Source organism: Montipora capricornis, chromosome 4, assembly GCF_036669925.1.
Source record: "Montipora capricornis isolate CH-2021 chromosome 4, ASM3666992v2, whole genome shotgun sequence".
NCBI classification, from domain to species: domain Eukaryota; kingdom Metazoa; phylum Cnidaria; class Anthozoa; order Scleractinia; family Acroporidae; genus Montipora; species Montipora capricornis.
In genome coordinates this window covers 1,419,101-1,435,913 of record NC_090886.1, presented here as the reverse complement: position 1 = coordinate 1,435,913, position 16,813 = coordinate 1,419,101, and the positions used below count along the sequence as shown (strand labels likewise).

Sequence of the window (16,813 nt, the reverse complement as noted above, 5' to 3'; positions counted from 1 at the left end):
CTGGGGCATCTGGGGCAACATTATTATGTGGTGTGGTTTTCATTGTGTTGTGGTTTTGTCATTTTGTGGTGAGGTTTTGTCATTATGTGACGAGGTTTGCTGGTTACATGTTGTGTTTCCATCATGATGTATTGAGGTCTTCTTTTGACGTTCCATAGTGCTGCACATGCGGTACGCATTTTTGATCATTTCTCTTCCGTACCCGTCAAAACTACTAACGTGAAATGACCAAATTTAAGGTTTTGACGACAACGTGGACAAACTGCAGTGAATCTTTCAGTCTCATTCTTTACTTCAAATCCGTCCGTACCAATCCAGTTTTAGGTCACTTCGCCCATATTAAATCATATAACAAGATGGAATAGAGCGGTTTTCAACTGAGTAATGAGTATCGAAAGTCATTAGCGAATTACTTTGGTTTTGCATCTACTTCACTGTGATTGGTTCAAAGTTCTCGCGCCACTTCTTCAACCAATCAGAAGTGAAACCAAAACCAATCGTGGCTCGCGCGTGCACATTTTCCTGCCTTTTGTGTCGGCTACGTGTAATTACTTTGAGTTTTGATTGGTTTACTGGATTGTCTCCGTCCTTCTTGATTGGCCAAAGTAATTACTTTGGTTTTGGCTTTACGACATCATTTGAAAACCGCTCTAATCATGAATCACTTGTATTTTGAAGTAAAGTTTTCATCGCCGTGGCCGTCGTGCCTCAACATCCATTTATTTCCGATACAAAAGATTTACGATTTCGAATAACGAACAACTAAAAGAACAGTGCTTACCACAAAATTCTACCATAAGATGTTCTGCCTCCTTTATTTAACAACGTGTTGTTTTGTCACAATTTAAACACCACCATCCAGGCATCAGTTGAAATGATTTCATGTGACCAAAAGAGCCCTACACTTCACTACAGTTTGCCGGCCTTACAATGTGACAAGAGCTTTAATAATGAAAATGTGCTCGCTTTTCAACCTTACAACTTAATTTTTTTACAAAAACAGAACTGATGAATAACAGAAAACGGTTGAATATAAAGCATAAACAGCGCGATTTGACGTGACTAATTGTTACAACGATTTTAAATACACACAACAAACAGTTAATCACCCATTCAGTTGCACCCAGCATACGTTAGTACACACAATTCTTCAGGCATGTTTTGGAGATGATACTAAAACTATTACGATTTCCTTACATTGGACAATATACAAGTTATTGTGCGCTAACAATCCCGTACAAGGTAATCTTACCTATCATTGTGGAGACTGGACGATAAACTAGAGGGGGACAGAAATGCTCTTCGTTTCAACTGAAGCTTTAAATTCTGGGATTACACCTTAAAGAGAACCTTCGCAGTTGAAACCAATCAAAGTTAAGTTGTTGGAAATGACGTTAACTTTTTTTAAGAAAAAGCGAAACCTTATTTCAGTGTTAAACAAACCTCTTTACATCCTTATCTCCTTCTTTAAATTACAAGGGCGTGGTTTGTATTGATGACCTGTTAGAGGCAACCGTAACGCCTTCGTAAAATTCAAAATGGCGGCTTTCAGAAAATTTTAAAACTTGATTACGAGAAAATCGACTACTTTCCCAAAGCCATTATTCCCAACAATTAGCATTTCGTTGTTTTCGGAAAGGTCCCATTGGAAACCTGTGGATAAAGTTTGTTTGCGAATAACGTAGCCATTGACTTTATGTACAATAAACAATATAGGACTAAACAAACAAAAACAACTAAACAAAAAACAAAAAAGTCGACAATAAATAATCGATGAACCATTCATCCGACCATGCGAAAGTAACGGAAACGGAGCTGTCCATTACACAAGACCGTCCATAAGAAAATTATATGCAACAATTATAGGAAGTGGCAAAAGATCTCTCACGGCAGCGAATTTCACTCCACAGACCGTTGCAAAAAGAAAAGGTTCAATCCAAGAATAAAGCTAGCTTGACGCCAGTGATTTACACGTTCGAATTCGCGAATGATATGCTTCAGTGTACTATCTGTTTCGCCTAATTTTAGTTTTAAAATTTGCCTTCTTGATTACACTCCCCTTCGTTTGCCCTTGAGTTCTTGGTGTCATCATTGCATCATACTCTTTTAGTGCAAACGGATGATATCTTTTAAGACCATTTAGAAGTATTGTTAGGGTTTTGAACGTGACCAAAAGTTAACGGGATTTCATAGTCTTTAATTAGGACTAGCCCCATCAACCTTGATGTTGCTTGCCTCAGTAAACATGGTATTTGATAAATAAAGATTTAACGCAAATTGTTTCGGTTATACACATATCGATCCAAATTGAAGTTTCTATCAGAATTGTTTTCTTATGCTGTACGTCCTCATTCGCTAATTCTCAACCTGTAAAAAAAGCCCACGAAGAGATCATTGGCATTGCTGCCCTCCGAAAAGTAAAAAAAATCTGCTATTAAACGGTCTGTGGAACCAAATTATTGCACTGTCACTGGAAGCCTACAGAATCAATTCATAGCCGCGGCCTGTAAGCGCTCGAGTTCTTCAACCGACACCACCTTTTTGGCAAAGTCAGGCGTGGTTGATCGCTGTCCAGGGTTTGCCTGCTGCAAAAAGTCATCGCTGAACCATTTGGACAAGATGTTTCCCCCTCCAACAGGGGATCGACTTTGTGGTGGGTGATTCACGACTGGGCTGGCCACTGTAAAAAAAAAAAAAAAAAAGACAGACGAAATAGGTTACCATGGCAATAAAAGAGCAATGCAAAAACGCCCTTTATTTTGGCTTTAATCGCTCATATCTCACAAGCGAACTCGGTGACCCCTATTTTTTATTGCTGGAAAGTGATCTGCCACCTAAGATAAAACTCTCTGCAAAGATTTAAAACAAATTATCTGCAGCAGATTCAGAGCCAATACTTATTGCGCCTTCAAAAAAATTCTAACTCTGAAGAAGTTCACCTTTCGAAAAACTGTTTTCGTTTACTTGCGTCAATCATATTTGCTGTGGCAATTGGCGGACTGTTCAAAACAGCAACTAAGAAAGTGGAACATAATCTGCGAATCATAAAGCCGGGTGTAAACGTTTGACAAGTGCCGTTTCAGTGACTGACAATAGCGAAAAAACGAAACCGTTGATTGAAATTTGAACAAAGGCGTCCACATAGTTATTAAAAGTACAGAAGAGAACTTTAAAGCAACCTTTTCTCTTTCCTTCCACTAAAGAGTTTTAATTTTTTTTTCAAGGCGCAAGCGGGCGGAATTCTACGAATCCTGCAGTCTGATTGGCTCTGGGAGAGGGCCGAATTTGTCTATCTTGCCCGCCGACTCGGGCAGAGTCCTAGCCCTGGTTGCGTGAGCTTGTGTGACGACCTTAAATTTTCATTTTTTTTTTTAACCGAATCCGTTTACATACAGACGTTAGTGTTTAAAAACATATTTTTATTAGACAGGAGGTTTGGAAATAGAATTCAATAAAAATATTCAGTTTCTCTTTAAAGCGTTCAGTTTGTAAGTCGCTTACTGCAATTGCTATCAAGCGCGGTGCGATTCAACAATTTAAAAAGCGATTTTTGAGCGAGAAAGAAAGAGCGAGAGGAAAAAAAAAAGTTATTTACCAGCTAAGGGTCGGTCCGTGTAGCGAAAAACTGTATCCTCGGTCTTGAAAAAGGTACCCTGGGCCTACGGCCTCGGACAGCATTTTCAAGACCTCGGTCACCGTTTTTCGCAACACGTACCTCCCAGCTGGCAAATAACATACATCTTGAAGTTGAATGAAAACAATATTTGCTGAACTACATTTCACCTCCAATAAAGACTTAGATAAAAGCTTACCTCGTCTTCCATGGATTTGTTGTCCACCGGAATGCAAGGGAATGTGAGGGGAACGAGTTCCCGTCATTGATCCTGCTGCCACTGCAGCAGCGGGGTTACCAGGTGGGTAACCAGGTATGGGACGCCCGGAAAACATCATGGCTGGATAGTGCCCTGGCACAGCAGGGATCCTGCCAGTTGAGTGGAGCATCTGCATTCTCGAGGATGCAGGAGCCATTCCAGGAGAAGGTATTCCCATGGGAGTGGAGGCTGACGACATCATCCTCAAGTACCCTGGATGGACATGAGGGGGCATCATCCCTGGATGCAAACCAGGCCGAGGTGACATCCCCATATTTTGCATAGGAGAATTAAAAGGCGTGCGCCCCGGATGCCCCTGCATTGTTGATATTATTGACGGTGAGAATAATTGTCCATTTGGTAAGTGTGAACCTGGCCACAATCCATGGGGCCCATGAGATGGTCGCGGGACATGGTGAACCGGTGTGGGCCTTGCATCTCCAAGAATTCTTTTTCTTGGATGATTCGGAGCCAAACCCTCATGCTGCGCTGTCATTTCGTTGCTGCCGGCCTTCTTTTGTTCACCAGTGGTAGTTGAGCCACCTTTAAAAACTGAATGATTTCCCAACAAAATTTCACTTCTTTTCCCTGGGAATGCGTCTTCGTATGAAGGCATCTTGTCTGGTGGTATTTGAGCCTGCTGCTCATAAGAATGAGTTAGAGGTCTACCTTCATTGGCTGCGACAACTTTGGTTATGCCACCACGAACATTTTTAACATGGCTTTCGAGCGAAATACTGGGCCCGAACAGTCCAACGGAAGGCTTGTTACAGTCTTTCCGTGCAAACAACTGATGCGGCGAAAGCAAAGCAGCTTTGTCAACTAAAGGATGTCGCTGTGGAGTGCAAGGGGCTGAATTAGGTAGCGTCGAGGAAGCCCTTTGTGTAAATGCACGCATAGGGGATGCAGGTTCAGAGTGAATGCCAATGTTAAGATTGGAGAACGGAACCTGTGGAGATCCTGGCAAGGGTTTGAAGGCAGTAGGCTTCTGCAACGGTGGTGAAGCAGGAGCCGATGTTGAAGAAAGTAAAATGCCTTGTTTTAAGTCATTCATTTGAGATGGAGTCAGTTTTTCATCTGTCATGGTGTACTGTGAAAACAGTGCGCCTCTTATCAAATCACCTTCAGATTGTGACTGGGCTCTCAGTTGAGACGACTCTTGTTCAGTGAATAACCTCTTGGTTACAGTCCCTGAAGAAGCAGTGTCAGTTTTGTCAACAACGCTAATTTCTTTCGAAGAATCCAAGGCCCGTGTTTTCTCCTCAGTCTTGTGGGGTTTTTGATCCATGCGATCCTGCTGGATCTTTCTCATAACAGATGTTGGCATAAAAGATCTGTCCGGTATGTATGGACTACTGGACTGAGAGGATGCCGCTTTTGAACACACAGGTACTGAGCTGCGCTTTTCAGAAGTATTTCTTTCAGAAGCTTGCCTCTCAAGTGGGTTCCTTGTAGAAAGTTGATTTGCCCGGTGTGGTACACCATCAGGTAGGGGTCGTGTTTTGAAGGAAGGTGTACCTTGGTGTGGAACCAGCTGCAAGTTAACGCCACGAAATCCAAGAGGAGGGCTACGTCTGTGTTGTGCTTGTGCGGCATGGAGAGAGGATGACCTCCCCAGCAATGGGGACGCAAACAAATCTTGTGGGGAGGTAACTAAAACAACAATGATAAACTATTATTTGGACTTGGTATCTCCAGCACACAGAGCATTCAGCGAAAAAGATAGTCGCCCTTAATTAACTGAAGCTGTTGCACTTAAGTTTCAAAGAAAGTCTACGCTTGAATGGGGCCTGAACTAGGAACGTGCGATTGCGCCGCTCATCTACATCTACATCCACATATTTCAGCACAAGGCAAAGTCCCTTTTTGACTTACGGCTGTTTCTTCTTGGGTTGCCTCATACACCACAAGCCTTTTTAGAGAAAGTGGGTTCTTTAACGTCCCACGGGGAACTTATAAACATAGAAGATAATTGTGAGACGGGACCTACAGTTTATAGTCCTTATCCGAGAAGACTTAAAAGTCTAACCATTTGCAGATGGATTACAAAGGCAGCACTTTCTCCTCAGTTACGAACCTGATCCTAAGATCTTCTAAGATCCTGAGTGTTGATCCGGTCAGGGTTCGTATTATATCCCATGGGAGGTGAAAGTATGGTCGAAAATACACATGAAAGCCATTTTTAGACTGCCAAAGAATGCTCAAAGTGTTTGGAGAGTAGGGTCAACAGCTCCAAGCCTCTAGCAAAGTGTCGCGAGTCTTTTATTAAAACTCAAAAGGGAAACACCAAATAAATGGTGCAGCATAATCACAAATAACCTAGCTTTCCGTTTACATTAATCTTTGTTTCTCACCTATAGAATTGAATTTCTGGAACATTTCCAAAGGAGATGAAGCTCTGTTCATCTGTGGCACCACTTGGGCTGGTGATGGCGGTCGGTGGTCAGAAAATGGTGCCTGCATGGTCATTAGTTTTAGTAGATCAGCCGGTGATGGGGATCTCCTTAAATCCAGGACTGGTGATGGAGAATTCCTTGGAGTTTTCCTTTTGGGAGATGGGGGTCTTGGCAGTAAATGAGTCGGCAGACCAGAGATCTTTACAAGAAGGATAAGGAAGGATTAGATACGGTACGTGATCACTAAATGGGATTTATTTTAATAAATAATTAAAATATATTAATACCTTCACAGGAAACATTTGACGATAGACCATATTTGTATTCTCGGTATTGGACTGGAACTAGCTTGCAATGGAGGCTAATGCGGGGGAATCTTTTCAAATGCAAATACCTTTTAATATATTCCCCCGCATTAGCCTCCATTGCAAGCTAGTTCCAGTCCAATACTGAGAATACGAATATGGTCTATTGATTAGTGAAAGTGCTTGAAGTGTTTGCTATTTAATTCACTATACCCTAATGAGTACTTTTTAAGCACCTAAGTGACGCAGCTTCTATCAATTACACTCATCAAGGCTGTTAACGTTGCAACGTTACGTTCAATAAGAGAAACTTACTGCCGGTTGCGGTTTCTCGGGTAGGGTGCCTGATGACTTCATCTTCTGGACAAGCTTGTTAAATGCATCCATCTGCTCAGGAGTATCTGTTATTTCAACACCATTACCGATGTTTTCTTTGTTTTCCTCCTCCTGGTCGATCAACTCTTTCTTGGTCGGAACTTTGCTGTCTGTTTTCACATCTGCTTCAATATCCTCTAAACGCACAGAACCCATGACTTTGCCTTTCTCCTTTCCTGACGACATAACCTCATCTAAAAGTGGCTGAACACTGACCTGGGTCTTTTGGAGCATGTTCGACAAGCTTTCGGATTCAGTGCCATCATCCATTGGAGGTGTTATAGGAGTAAAGAAATAGTTCGGTCCAGGCGAAGGTGTACCTGGAGTATCTGCACCACCACTGGAAAACCCTATTGAAAAAGCATAAAGGAAAAAAGGATTGCCAAATAACTGTCTAGAAATTGAAGACAAAGATGAAGATGGATTTACTCAAACCGGGAATGGGGCTCACTGCCTGACAAGGCTAGTAACACTCTCATTGAAAACGATTTTACTTCTAAATTCTTTAAAATCCGTACTGTATGAATTTACGAATGTATGTGCAGAGAAAGTCGTTGTTTTCTTAGATTTGTTTTCTCTTCTGTTTACATTCAATATTGTAAATGGAGACACAGAAAGCAACGCTTATTCAAGGTCTCAAAGTGGACATTACTTTCAGTATGCATGCCTTCTCAGTGTGCATTCATTCATTGTAAAGATTCTTTCATTAACACCAGGGACTTCGCTAAACGCTAATCCCTAACCCTAACACTACAATGATTATTGATCATCCACCATGACATCCCATTATCCAGACAAGGATTCTTTGGACATTTAACATGGTCATTAAAAAACTTCTATGTCAAAATACAAGCAAAATTAAAATCCAGAACACGCTGGTAACCAGTTTCCTCAGAGTGGCTTTCACGTGACCCCAACGCTTTTTCAGGGAGCTCCCCTTCCTTCAAGGCCTGTTGGCAAAGCCATTGCTTTAAAACTTCTCCTCTCCTGTCTACAAACCTGCACTTCCACTTCGGCTGCTGCTGTAGTTGCTTCCTGGTTGACCAAAAAACTGACAAAATCTGCTACTTGTCTGGTCCACCTGCAACCATTATTAATGTCAGTAGATACAGATATCCATTTTAAAACATCCTTTATAGTCAATCATCTTCAATTAATGAAAAATTACCTCATCATCATACCATTGCTTTTATTATTTAAACGAAAATATAAATGGAGGGAACATCGTTTTTGACTGCTCAAACCATGGACATCTCAAACGACCTACAGTGCTCCCAGTTGAAGAGTAAAAATCGCCTGGCTCACTCGTCTCACTCCCAGGAGTCAATGGGTTAATATACTTTGAAATAGGGAAAATCCAATACTTTAAAATCCTTGCTTTTGTGATTCTTTGAGCCAAAGGTAGTATTCAGGCTTGAAGAAGAACAATGCCTAACACTACTGTATATACATCATGATATAGAATTCCCTTTGCCAATCCACAGCATAAGAATTCATGGATTAAATTAGACCTCACACAAGGAAAGAGAGAAATGTCACCAGAGTGGGACTGAACCCATGAATTGAAATCTTTGCACAGATTGACACCGCTGGGTAGAGACTTATCCACTGAAAAATGTTATACAGCTTTTGAACAACTGGGGCCAGACAATAACTATTTAAGTTGGCCCAAACCCAGAAACAACAGTTACAAGATATGCTTTTTGTCCTCTTGTCTGAAAAGCTCTTCTTCCCATTTGCCTTTTAATATTCTTTGCTGTCCCTCCAAAATGTTGCATAAGCATTGTTTTTATTTTCTCTTGGGACTTACAATGGTCCCAAGAGAAACTGGACACTGGCTAATTGTCGTTAAAAAATGGGATATAGTTCTACATATCTGAAGATGCTCAAGTTCAAGCTTTTCTAGCCAGTTGGATTAAAAACTTACCCCTCCAGTCAAAGGTAGCAAGGTGTCACTAAGAAAGAAGTCATTAATGTCAAAGGGCTTGGCTTTGAGGTTATTGTGATCTGGAGCTGTGCCCTCAGCATCTGGTATTTTCTTTTCTGAATCACTGTTTTGAGATGCACTTCGACTTGTTTCAGGGGATGAAGTCTTCACTTCACCATTTAACAGTCCTTTCTTCCCAACTGAAGTCAAAAGCATTAAAAAACAAAACTAGTTTCATTAACAGCCTTTCCTGTGAATGACAAGCTTTGCATTCATTCCATGCTGTCACATTATATAGCTAGAACTACTGAGACCTTTTGGCGACTGGCAGTCAAGGAAAGCAAACCAAACCCCAGGTGCTGCTAATTTAACTTGAAATATTTATGGCAATTATCATGTAGGAAAGTAACCTTCATCTAATTTTATATTTCCTGAGTAAAACATGGAGAGGATAAAATGAGAGAACTTGAAAACACTGTGTTGCTAGAAGAGAGAATAATGTTTTAACCCTTTCACTCCCAAGAGTGCCACTTATAGATTTTACTCTGTCTAACGCCAGACGATTTTACTTGTCAATGGGGAACCCCACGGGAGTGAAAGGGTTAACCAGCAATCAGCCTTCCCAAAATATTTTTGGGGAGCAGGTCATAAGGAAAGTGGAGACAGTTTGGTGCTAAAGGCACCCTAGAGAGTGCCCAAAGGACAGGGGGGTCTGGAGGCATACTCCCCTGGGGAATTTTTTTAATTTTGACATTCACAGATGCAATTTAGTGCAATCTGGGCAATCTGGGGGATTTAAAGTGACAAAATTTCACATATGGAATTGACACTATTTTTGTCTTGCTTGGAGGCTGATAAGAAATACTGGAATGTTAGTTAAATAAACATTTCATGGGCGTAACGCCAAAAAATATTGCGGATGCAAATTTGTACGTCAAACAAACTTTTTTCAAGCTTTTATAATATCTCCAGTGATTTCACGTTTGAGTTATTAAAAAAGTGTTGTCTCTGACATTTTCTGACTGGAATGAGACGGTCAAGCTTTCTGAGGAGGCGCCTCATTGAGCCGTCGACCGGCCGGTTTTGAGAAGGCTGGCAATAGCCTGGAAATAGAAAATAATTTTGCTTGTAAAGACGACATCACTGTTTGATCCACTCCTATCATTAATTTTGTCATTTTAGTGATACCAAAGAGCTGGCCAAAATTAACACTGGCTATTTAAAAATGAAAATGTCAGATAAACAACAATTTCAAAAGAAAAACTGATCTTCAGGTGTCACTGCCTTGCCTATTTCTGATTTAAGTAATGATAAGGGTCGATTTACACGGTATGATTTTTGTCACATGCGACAAGCTCACGACAGGCCTACAACATGACTTAGTCAATTGTCGCAACGTTTAAAAAAATGTTTTAAAATGCTACGACATTTTTCTGATGTACACAACAATCGTAAATCATGTCGTGGGCCTGTCGTAAGCCGTTGTCGCATGCGACAAAAATCGTACTGTGTAAATCGGCCCAAAACATATCGTATATGTACCTGACAAAATTGCTTTAATCTCATCAGACACAGATTTACGTCTTTCCTGATCTGGAAGAGTGGACATTACGGATCAGTGAATGTTTCTCATGATGGAATAAATAAATATAAATTGAGGGGATACAATGTTACTGCATTCTAACAGCAACCTCATTATTCCATCAGCAGGCTTGATTCCTGTTGGTTATGAAAGTGTATGGCATTGTGAGCACTTTCATTCCCCCCCCCCCCCCTTTCCCCAGTTGGCAAGGCTGGGATCAAATCTACAAGGGACTTCAATGTTTGAATGACTCGCATGATTTTAGAACATAACAAAAATAAAAAGTGCTCTGAGATTGGTCAATTACCCATTTACCATTTGCCTATAGGTGAAAGATTATGATGAAGACACTGATGCATGCACTGGAAAAAATTGCTTTTTTCCTCGAACTACAATAATGTCTGACCAGTCTACCAGTGATAATACTGAAATTTCTTCAGAGCTTTATGACAAAAGACTTTTAATGCAGTGACCGGTATTTTACCCGAACCACCAACAAAGTGATTTGCAAGCCTATTAAGTGAACGTCATCTGGTTGTGTTAATGAGCCAAAGGCATTCAAAGGAGGCAAAGGGGTCACAAACTGTCACAAGAAGTCTAGGTTATGTTATTAAACAAATAGTAAATGGTTCAGCATGTAATATTGAGTTATAGGTGCACTTGGGAGGTTTGCTAAGCATGCACTCAAGAAGCTAGGGTCCACTCAGCTATCACCTTGTGCGACTTTTACCCTTCTTACCTGCTAAGCAACCTCTCACATGCAACTGTAACTCACTGGTACATGCTGAATTGTTTACTATTTGTTCAAATGAAACCTAACTAAATATGCTAAAAAATTAGTTTACAGCTGTACATCATGTATTATTCTTAAGTGTTTCAGTATGATTTCTCTGTGAAACTGACAAAACTAAAAATTAAATTAAGTTTGAAATGTAAATTAAGTAGGCAGCCAACTAACAGTCATAGGCACATCATTGAAATAGCACTTGGAGGTACCTTTCTTAAAATCTTGGGAGTCATCAAACCCTTTAAGTTCCATAGTTTCAAACTGACTTGATGGGCCAAATGTGAACCACTCAGGTTCGTCCTTCCTCTCGTCTTTACCTTGTTTCTTTTTAACTACTTGTAAACAAAAATAAACTGCACTTCAAATACAGATACATTTTATCCTTTCACAGGAACCATTGAGCCCAACAAATTGACCTGCACCCAACTAAGTGGCTTCACAGCTCAGTTGTTTGAGCAGTGCAGGTCATAGGTTCAAATCCCATTGAAGACACCTGAATTTTCTATAAAAAAAAATCCTTAAATTTTCCAGATAAGTGCCAGGATCACTTCTTCCTACCGTCTATAACCCACACTTCAGATGATAATAATTTTATTTCAAAAATAATGTATTTTGTTAACATGAAGTAATCGTACACCTGTGTTTCATGCTCAAATTTCTAAAAAAAAATCAACTTTGCATTGATAGGAGATTGCACTGAGCAATGATTGTTTTTATTTACATTAAACACCCGCAGATAAGCCACACCTTTTCCCCAAAAACAGGGGTGTGGCTTATCTGCGGGGACATGCGGAAAAGGCTGGTAGAAATGATGCTTATTATATTAAAGTGCTAAAATTGTGGGTAAGACTTTGAAGTACTTTCCGTTTCAATGTTGATGATGTTCAATGTTGTTCAATGAACAGTGGATGAAGAAGACTTCTACAGACTCTACTTTGGATTTCTTTAAAAAAAACGTTTCTTCCAAAATTTGAGCTGCTAAATTCAGGGTGCAGCTTATCTGTGGGTGCTTACATACCACTTATTAACCGAGAGTGAGGTCATTACAGGGAAATTTCAGGCCGAGGCCTTTGTTGTTTTCGTCCACACGCTCGTAGCTTTTACTCTCAACTCAAAAGAGCCGCCGAGCTGAGAAAAGTTTTCATAATGCCCGGCCATTACAAGAAAATCTTGCCCACTCAGCAGCCAATCAGAGTGTGCGTACTATTGTAACCATATAATAAGGCATTTTAATTCTGATTCCTAGGGAGTGGACGTGCTTGTAAAATTAATACTACAACACTTTGAGCGAAGAACTACTACTGTGAAAGTCCTTATGAGCTGCACCTTTTTTTTTAATCAAAATCCAAATCAAAAGTAGGGGATACAGCTTATTGTACAGAAACATCTGAGGTTGGAGTTTTCCAAGGCCTAATTAATATTCAAAAAAACTTCTTAAGATGTCACTGAATAAACATATAAACTGAAATCACTTTGTTGTTTTTTCCTTTTTCACGAGTGGTCTAGGAGCCTTTCCAGGAAAGTGCCTTTGGTTACTTCCATGCTATTTCACAGACCGCTACTTCACTGTTATAACACATACCCTAAAAAAGAATAGAAAGGCCTATGGGGGTGCAGCATACATACGGGTGGAGCTTATACATGGACTTTTACAATAAAAGGATTAAAACGATACCTTCCTGATCTTGTTGACTTGGAAAAGAACCGTGGTTTTACATCACAAATTAGATGTGTGATGTAAGCTATGCTGACTATAAAAAGTAATCAAGTGTGTTTAGGGAGTAAATTAGAAATCATGGTAATTAACAGTAAAAACATACATTAATTTTACAACTATTTCTTTCAGTGTTTCATGATGTTCTTAGAACTATGAAAATATTCCATACCAAACTGTAAGACTCTGCACCGATGCACCCTTAATCCTTACTATTTATCAACTTTTGTGTTGTACTTTTAGGAACAGGATTTAAACCAGAGTCTTCGGAACATGACGTGAAAGCTGTACACGCCTAAGTTGCTTTGCTTAAATCTGTGCTGATCCTTTCCTTAGAACTCTTAGATCAAAAACCTTCAAACCTTGGGCATTTTTGCCACAAGCTTGTTCCTCTCTGCTTCTTCTCCGTTCCTTTTCTCTTCCTTTAATTCCCTTCTCTTTGTCTTTGCCAGATCCTCTTATTGTGTCAATCCTTTCTGCTCTTTCTCGTGTCCCAAAATATTTACCCAATGGATCATCAGAGTCCTACAAGATTCAAGACCTTTATTGACACAAAATATTCAGCAGGCTGAGCTGAAACTCTTTGCAAATTCCCTTGAGCAGATTTCAGAGCCACCTCAAAATTTTAAATACTCTAATTTCATAAAAGGCAGCTCTAAATCTGCTCCAGAGTTTCAGTTTAGCCTGCTATATTACTTTCCAGTGATAAAAAAAGGGGTCCACTGCCTTTGTTTTTGAGATACAAGCATCTGATAACACAATTTATGAAGTATCCAACAAATTTGATGAAATAAACCAAAATACACTTTATTTTAAGAAAAAAATCTTGATCTATGCATCATTTTAAAGATGATTACCTTTGGAAACCTGCCAACTCTTCGTTTTTGAAAACAATTAAGTTCGAGGCGCTAGAAACCTTCACCTATGAGGCCTGGTTCTAGCTTTCAATCTACAAGAGTTGCCTATTGCCACAGCGCAAACAAATCCTCTTCAAGTTGCAGAACCAGAATTGCTGATATATGTCAACAAAAACGAAATGATCATGATTGACCGAAAATCGGAAGCTTATTTCAAATATCGTGGTAATAGTGAAGAACATCTCCCCTCTACTGACAGTCAGCCAACAGTCGGCTGACAGCTTTAATTACTATTTGCTGAAAAGATAACTGCTTGTAGGCCATCTGTCAGCCGACAGTCACCCGGCCCTCAGCCAACAGTTGGTTGACAGACGGTAAAGTGTTGGTAACCTGTCAGTAGTATGTCAGTAGTATGTCGGTAGTATGTCGGTAAATTTAAAACAGTCCAAAGCACAAAACCTTTATTGTGAGGCAAATGATCATCAATTATTGTATTACATCAATACAAGATATATTATGCCAACATAAATGACGTACCAATATGACAAATCAGGATCGCATTGCATTATAGGGCGATTCTAAAGATCATTTTCCTTGATGCACACGAATGTTTTTGTGCCTTTTTAGTTTCAGTGTATTTGAGGAAATTGAAGCATTCAGAGTGAATTTTTCATAGAGATTTTATACAAATATGCATGAAAGCTTCACTTGTTGAGAAACAAAATGGTTTACCATATCTTGATTTTTCTTATTTTACCATCTGTTGCTAACCTTTTGGTAACCTGTAGCCTTTCGGTCAAGTGTCGGCTAAGTGTCGCTGTTGGTGGAGGGGAGACGTTCTAATCACAATTACCAATCAGAAGACACAATCACATCTTCCGCCAAATTTGTGATATGAACAGCAATTTACTGTACACGAGACTACCAGCTATTTTCGTACACACATGTATTTAGTTTAACTGTACTTCCATACATGTAACCTGCCCTGAAAATTTTGCACAATTTCTGTTTTTTAATCGCACCCTATCATAGGGCCTGATTCTACAATGAATCACTGGTTGCTATGGTAACCCATTATGTTACACTATCGAGCTCATCTACATGAAGATAAGCAATAGTATTTCCATTGTAGCTTAAGTTTTTAGCCCTTTGGGATGCTACAATTCGCCTAGTATTCTAGGCAAGCTCACGACACCTCTTGTACATTTCACAGAGTACCTTGCTGTGAAAATGACAACATGGAGGAGGGAAATATCACCAAGATCAGTTTGAATGAGGACAAAATAAAAACACAGGCAAAAATACCTTATCCTTTTCTTGCAAAGGTGTACGCTCTTTATAATCCAATGTTCTTCCTCTCCCAACCCGTCCAGTAAGCCTGCTTCTTCCATCCTTTTCCCGGTCAGTTGTTCTGCTGAGTTTTCCTCTTTCCTGTAACAGATGCTTCTCAGGTGCACTCTGAGGAATATGACAACCCTGAACAAAACTCTGTCGCTGAGGACTAAGCACTATACCATCTTCAACCCTGGAGAATAACAATAGAGCGGTTTTCAATTGAGTGTTGAAAGTAATTAGCGAATCGCTTTGGTTTATGATTACTTCACTCAGTGATTGGTTCAAAGTTCCATTGTGAAACCATTGTGAAGTGAAACCATTGTGGCTCGTGTGTGCACATTTTCCCGAGCTTTTACGTTGGTTTTGGTTTCATAACACTTGATTGAAACTCGCTGTAAAAATAACATTATACTTCCCTGTGAAACCTCATTGTTTCAACTCAAAACTGTTGCATTTGCATTTGCATAACACACATGTTCCATCAACAGCAATAGGTTCTTTAACCCACTAACTACTTAATCACCCCCTCACTCCCAGGGGTCCATGGGTAAAACGGGACAGTTTTTGAGAGGATGTGGAGGTTGTTAACAAAAGGAAAGTCAACCTAGGCAAAGATGTCTTTTTCAAAGAGGATATATGCATTTTGGAAATTGCTTTAACACCTGAGACAAAATCTGTCCACTGTTTGGGGACAAAAGAGTTACTGGAATTACGTTATTTTCTAGCTGAATTAACCCCCATTGACTCCTGGGGTTCCCCATTGACAAGTAAAATCATCTGGCATTAGACAGAGGAAAATACTAAGTATGGCAGGTTTAGGCCGGTTTAGGGGTGAATGGGACCAGTTAAGGGCCTAATGACGGGGTTTTGGGGTGCGTTGCTAAGGATGTAATGGTTAAGTAATTTGAGAGAATTTGGCATTATTTTGGTCAGTTTCCAACTTTTGTAAAACACTGACCCTAAATGTCATCATGCCACGTCCACGGTCATGTGACCAATAAATGAAAACTCAAATTTGTCTACATGCTACACAATCTGAGTATTTAATTAGTGGTTTGATAATTTGCATTTGTTTTTGCATTCAGTCAAGTATGGTCATCTTTTTATTTTGAAAAATTCTCTTTTTAAAGAGATAAACAATGAAAAAATTCAATGACTACCGGTAGGTCAATTCTGTATTTGGGGGTGAAACGTGCCATATATAAAAAAATTAAATCAATTTACAGACCGGAAGTCAGTTTACGCATGTGCAGTTGATCTGAGAACGAGTGTTAGGAAGGTGAGAAAAAACCTTCAATTAGGAGATTGTTATCAAATTTTCCAGGTCAGTGAGTGGGTTTTTCTCATCAGCTCATGATATGATCATGTCAGACACTGGAAGTAACATTTTCCTTCCTTAGCAATGCGCGAAAAATCCGTCTGTGGGCCCTTAAGATCTTCTGTGCTAATTTTGCATGACATAGGAGCAAATTTCCTTACAAGTATTCATTCACGAGTTACTAGTTTTTCTTTTGACCACTACATTAATTCAAAATATCAACAGATTTACTTGTGACTTCCTTTTCATAGCCTAATGTAAACTATCATGAATGTGCGAACACCTGAAGACTCTACAGACTTTGTTGATCCAGTTGATCCAGCAACATTCACTAACCTGGAAACT

The 16,813-nt window shown here is 39.8% G+C and overlaps 1 protein-coding gene across 2 annotated transcripts in view; it reads right to left on the bottom strand.

The window, feature by feature from the left end:
* Window positions 1-796: 796 nt before the first annotated feature.
* The window catches only part of LOC138045102 (eukaryotic translation initiation factor 4E transporter-like), a 20,193-nt gene continuing 4,176 nt past the window's right edge, over window positions 797-16,813 (bottom strand). The window contains exons 5-14 of one of the 2 annotated variants that reach the window (XM_068891491.1): window positions 15,121-15,340; window positions 13,321-13,483; window positions 11,454-11,579; window positions 10,418-10,468; window positions 8,876-9,075; window positions 7,948-8,029; window positions 6,889-7,298; window positions 6,227-6,467; window positions 3,813-5,525; window positions 797-2,680 (exon numbers count right to left, since the gene is read on the bottom strand). In XM_068891491.1, the coding sequence (XP_068747592.1) occupies window positions 2,487-2,680; window positions 3,813-5,525; window positions 6,227-6,467; window positions 6,889-7,298; window positions 7,948-8,029; window positions 8,876-9,075; window positions 10,418-10,468; window positions 11,454-11,579; window positions 13,321-13,483; window positions 15,121-15,340 (3,400 nt within the window). In that variant the 3' untranslated portion in view covers window positions 797-2,486. The remainder of the gene's footprint in view (window positions 2,681-3,812; window positions 5,526-6,226; window positions 6,468-6,888; window positions 7,299-7,947; window positions 8,030-8,875; window positions 9,076-10,417; window positions 10,469-11,453; window positions 11,580-13,320; window positions 13,484-15,120; window positions 15,341-16,813) is intronic. The other variant, XM_068891492.1, reaches the window with a different exon arrangement.